Below are 3,904 nucleotides of genomic sequence, written 5' to 3'. Positions count from 1 at the left end.
GGGATCCCATGGAGAGGATGGAAGCTGGAGCAGGGGAGAAGTGTGAGGAGGAAGGAGTGGGAGAGATGTTCTGTAGTGACTGTTAACCACCTCTTCACCACCCCCCCTACTTCTCGCGGTGTTGAGGTAGGTAGAAGAACTGGGAACAATGGAGTAATGTGAGCCTGGGGGAAAGTGTGAGGGGAATGGTCTTTAATATTTTTCTCATTGTTTCTCACAATCCAAATCTTTTTATAATTGGCAACAAATGAATTTGATCTTCCCTAAGTCAATGGGTCTTTGCCCATGATGGTAATCGGTAACTGATCTCCTTTACTTTTTCTTGACCCATGAGTTATTCCATCTTATTTTCTCCCTTTGTCCTGCTGAGGCAGGGGAGGGAGTGAGCAGCTGGGTGGGTGTCTGGCTGCTGGCCAAGGCTAACCCACTACAGAAGCACCACATCAGGACTGCTGCATGCAGCATGGGGCTTCCCAGCAGAAGAAAGACCCTGACAGACTGGAGCAAGTCCTGCAGAGGCCAGAAGGGTGGCTGGGACCTGGAGCACATTATGGACAAGGAGAGGCTGAGAGTGCTGAGTTTTTGAGAAATCCCTCGAGTCAAACACTGAAGGAAGGACCCACTCCAGTTGAGGGATCTCACTCAATGGAGATAGTCAATATTTGTTGAGACGAGGCCATGAGAACCTGTTCAAGCTAGATCTGTCTGAGAACTGGCTTGGCTGAGAGACCAGCTTTGGCAAGAGCTGTGGGGCTTGTGTGTAATAAGTGTCAGCATGAAACTGCTTCCCTTTTTCTTAAAATTGGTGGTGGAGTTTGGTACAACTGAGCCCTGGAGGAGGACAGAGGTGACCATGCAGCAAAAGTCCTTTCTCAAGGATGGGATGTACGACCAGAGATGGAAATGGCCAGTGTGTGGCACTGTTCTGGGACAGTTTTCCCAGGGCAGCTTCCCTGGGGTGTCCAGGGAACATGGCACAGACCTGGCCCCTCTCTTCTGCACCTTCGGTGCCTTGCTTCCTTCACCATGATGCCTGACTCTGCACTGGCAGCACCCTGCTGGCTGCCCCCACCCTGCACACTCACACAGCTTAGCTCTCCACTGCTGCTTTCCTCTCCCGGGCATTTCCCAGCCCAGCCCAGCCCCTCCCCAGCAATCCCCAGCTACCCAGCCCCCTCCTCCAGCCCTGCCCAGCAGAGCAGCCCAGTTTGGGTTGGCCCCATGGCAGTTGCCACCGCAGGGTGCTGCAGAGCTCTGGGTACTCACCCCACAGCCCCAGTCCCTCTGAAGCGGACAGCAGCTGCTGGGGGGCAAAGAGGGGCATTCAGGCTCCCAGTCAACCCCAAGGCTGGTGCTGGCCCCAAGGCCATGAGGAAACAGGCTAGGCACTCTCTGGCTCTCCTGGATTCATATTGTAGGTGGTGCCCATACCTGACTGAATTTGTCACCTCCTCTGCCTCCACCAGCCCCACTCCTCACAACAGCATGGCAGTCCTGGCCCTGGGCCTCTTCAGGCAGCTCCCGAATCTCTCCAGTCTCCCCTCCCTCGGGCTTCTGAGTCCCCACTGACTCCCATGGCACTGCAGAGTCCTTGTTCATGGATAAGATGATAAGATTTCCTTTTGGGGGACTTCACCACTGAGGGTATTTCACCTTCTGAGCCTCCATTCATTCCAACCCCAGGGCACGTGGTGAGTCCCTATCCTCTCCTCTCCTCACCCCTCCAAATTCATTTCCAGAGAGTCTGGTATATGCCATCACTCCTGTCATACATGAAGAAACCTGAGGAGAGAATGGGAGCTCATGGGCCATCTCCCCTGCCCGTGGACACCAAGAAGAGAGCTTTTAAATCCAGAGCGCTTGGCCCAGTGGAACCCAATGTGACCATGAGATTAACTCCCAAAATATTGAGAAGAGAATTAGAACAGACTCCTTAAAACACTAATTCCTTGGACATTTTCTTGGCAGCAGCTTTGGAGGAAGAACCCAGCCTTCAGGCACTGGACCTGGGAGATTCTGTTTTATTGAAGAGATGCTATTGGGCATGCCACATATCATACAGTGCTCTGCAAGAGTCAGAGACAATAAGATCAAGCCTCAAGAGAAGAAGTATGAACCCAGCAAATTATCTATAATCAGGATTATCATAAGAGGAAACAGCAGACTCGTGGCCTAAGAGAAACTCTGAGAAATGTGCAGAGAATGGGAGGCAGGTTATTGTTGCTGAAACAGCATCCCTTGGGCCAGTTTCCATAGGGCATCCCTGAGCTCCTGGTTCCTCATGCTGTAGATGAGCGGGTTCACTGCTGGAGGCACCACAGAGTACAGAACTGCCACCACCACATCCAGGAATGGGGAGGAGGTGGCAGGGGGCTTCAGGTAGGCAAATATACCAGTGCTAACAAACAAGGAGACCACGGCCAGGTGAGGGAGGCACGTGGAAAAGGCTTTGTGCTGACCCTGCTCAGAGGGGATCCTCAGCACGGCCCTGAAGATCTGCACATAGGACACCACAAGGAAAACAAAACACCCAAAGATTAAACAGGCACTAACCGCAATAAGCCCCACTTCCCTGAGGTCGGCATCTGAGCAGGAGAGCTTGAGGATCTGGGGAATTTCACAGAAGAACTGGTCCAGGACATTGCCTTGGCAGAGGGGTAGTGAAAATGTATTGGCAGTGTGCAGCACAGCATAGAGAAACCCAGTGCCCCAGGCAGCTGCTGCCATGTGGACACAAGCTCTGCTGCCCAGCAGGGTCCCGTAGTGCAGAGGTTTGCAGATGGCCACGTAGCGATCATAGGCCATGACAGCGAGGAGAGAAAACTCCGCTGCAATCAAGAAGGCGAGCATAAAGATCTGGGCAGCACATCCTTGGTAGGAAATGGCCCTGGTGTCCCACAGGGCATTGGCCATGGACTTGGGGAGAGTGGTGGAGATGGAACCCAGGTCAAGGAGGGAGAGGTTGAGGAGGAAGAAGTACATGGGGGTGTGGAGGCAGTGGTCGCAGGCTACCACAGTGATGATGAGGCCGTTGCCCAGGAAGGCAGCCAGGTAGATGGCCAGGAAGAGCCAGAAGGTCAGGAGCTGCATCTCCTGCGTGTCTGCGAATGCCAGGAGGAGGAACTGGGTGATGGAGCTGCTGTTGGACATTTTTTCACTTTGACATGTGGACTATTCAAGGAAGAAAACACAGTATGTTAGCAGAGACTTCTCTGAGCAAAATCAAAGCCTTTTCCCATAGACTCTGCTCATGCTGCACACACCCCCTTTTCATTTTCCAGGAGACCTTCCTGCAGCTCTGTGGCTGGAGCTCTGGTTGGTGTTAGCAGAATATGCCATTAGGAGCAGGGCCCTTGCCCGCTGGTTGCTGAGGAGTCAGTCCTGCTCTGCAGCAGTGGGGTCATGGGAATGGTGGGGGCAGGGGCCAGTCCTGGTCTTCAGCTTTGTCAGATGAAGCCACACCTAACACAGAAGGGCCTGTCAGCGTCTGCACTGCCAGTGCCAAGGAACTGGGATAGCAGAAGGCAGTTTGAGAGGTTTGAGGTTTTCTACAGTGCCCCACATCCCCCCTGAGGATTGTCCTGGGATGTCAGGAACCCTCAGCATTTCTGCTGCTCTCACGGAGAACAGAGTGAGCCCTGTGAGGCAAGACGGCTGCCTGTGGCTCAGTGCAGTGAGGGGATCTGGTCACTCCCTCCGTCTTGTCCCCAGCTGCCTTGGGCTCGCACCTTCATGAGACGGAGGGCAAGCACACTCTTATGTTACGCAGCCAGACACTGCTGAGAGCAGAGGGATGCAGTGCAGACTACTAAATATGTCAGCCTTTCTCACGGTCTCAGCACCCCACTTCTAGCCCAGGACACGCATGCCTCCTTTCACCGACCCAACAGCATTTCCTCAGCCA

General features: G+C 53.7%; 1 protein-coding gene across 1 annotated transcript; it reads right to left on the bottom strand.

Moving 5' to 3' along the window:
- Nucleotides 1-2,214: 2,214 nt before the first annotated feature.
- LOC148051261 (olfactory receptor 14A16-like) lies at nt 2,215-3,150 on the bottom strand. The gene has a single exon (XM_087738203.1). It carries the CDS (start codon nt 3,148-3,150, stop codon nt 2,215-2,217), a length of 936 nt encoding a protein of 311 aa, XP_087594329.1.
- Between the last annotated feature and the right edge of the window lie 754 nt (nt 3,151-3,904).

The sequence above is a fragment of the Nipponia nippon genome, unplaced genomic scaffold (genome assembly GCF_047370975.1).
Source record: "Nipponia nippon isolate SJK-2023a ecotype South Korea unplaced genomic scaffold, ASM4737097v1 scaffold_61, whole genome shotgun sequence".
Taxonomy (NCBI): domain Eukaryota; kingdom Metazoa; phylum Chordata; class Aves; order Pelecaniformes; family Threskiornithidae; genus Nipponia; species Nipponia nippon.
The sequence above is the reverse complement of the archived record's forward strand: the minus strand, read 5'-3'. Positions and strand labels throughout refer to the sequence as shown.

Bases quoted from the DNA above. Each gene is read 5' to 3' on its own strand.
- LOC148051261 (XM_087738203.1), bottom strand. From the start codon at position 3,150: ATGTCCAACAGCAGCTCCATCACCCAGTTCCTCCTCCTGGCATTCGCA.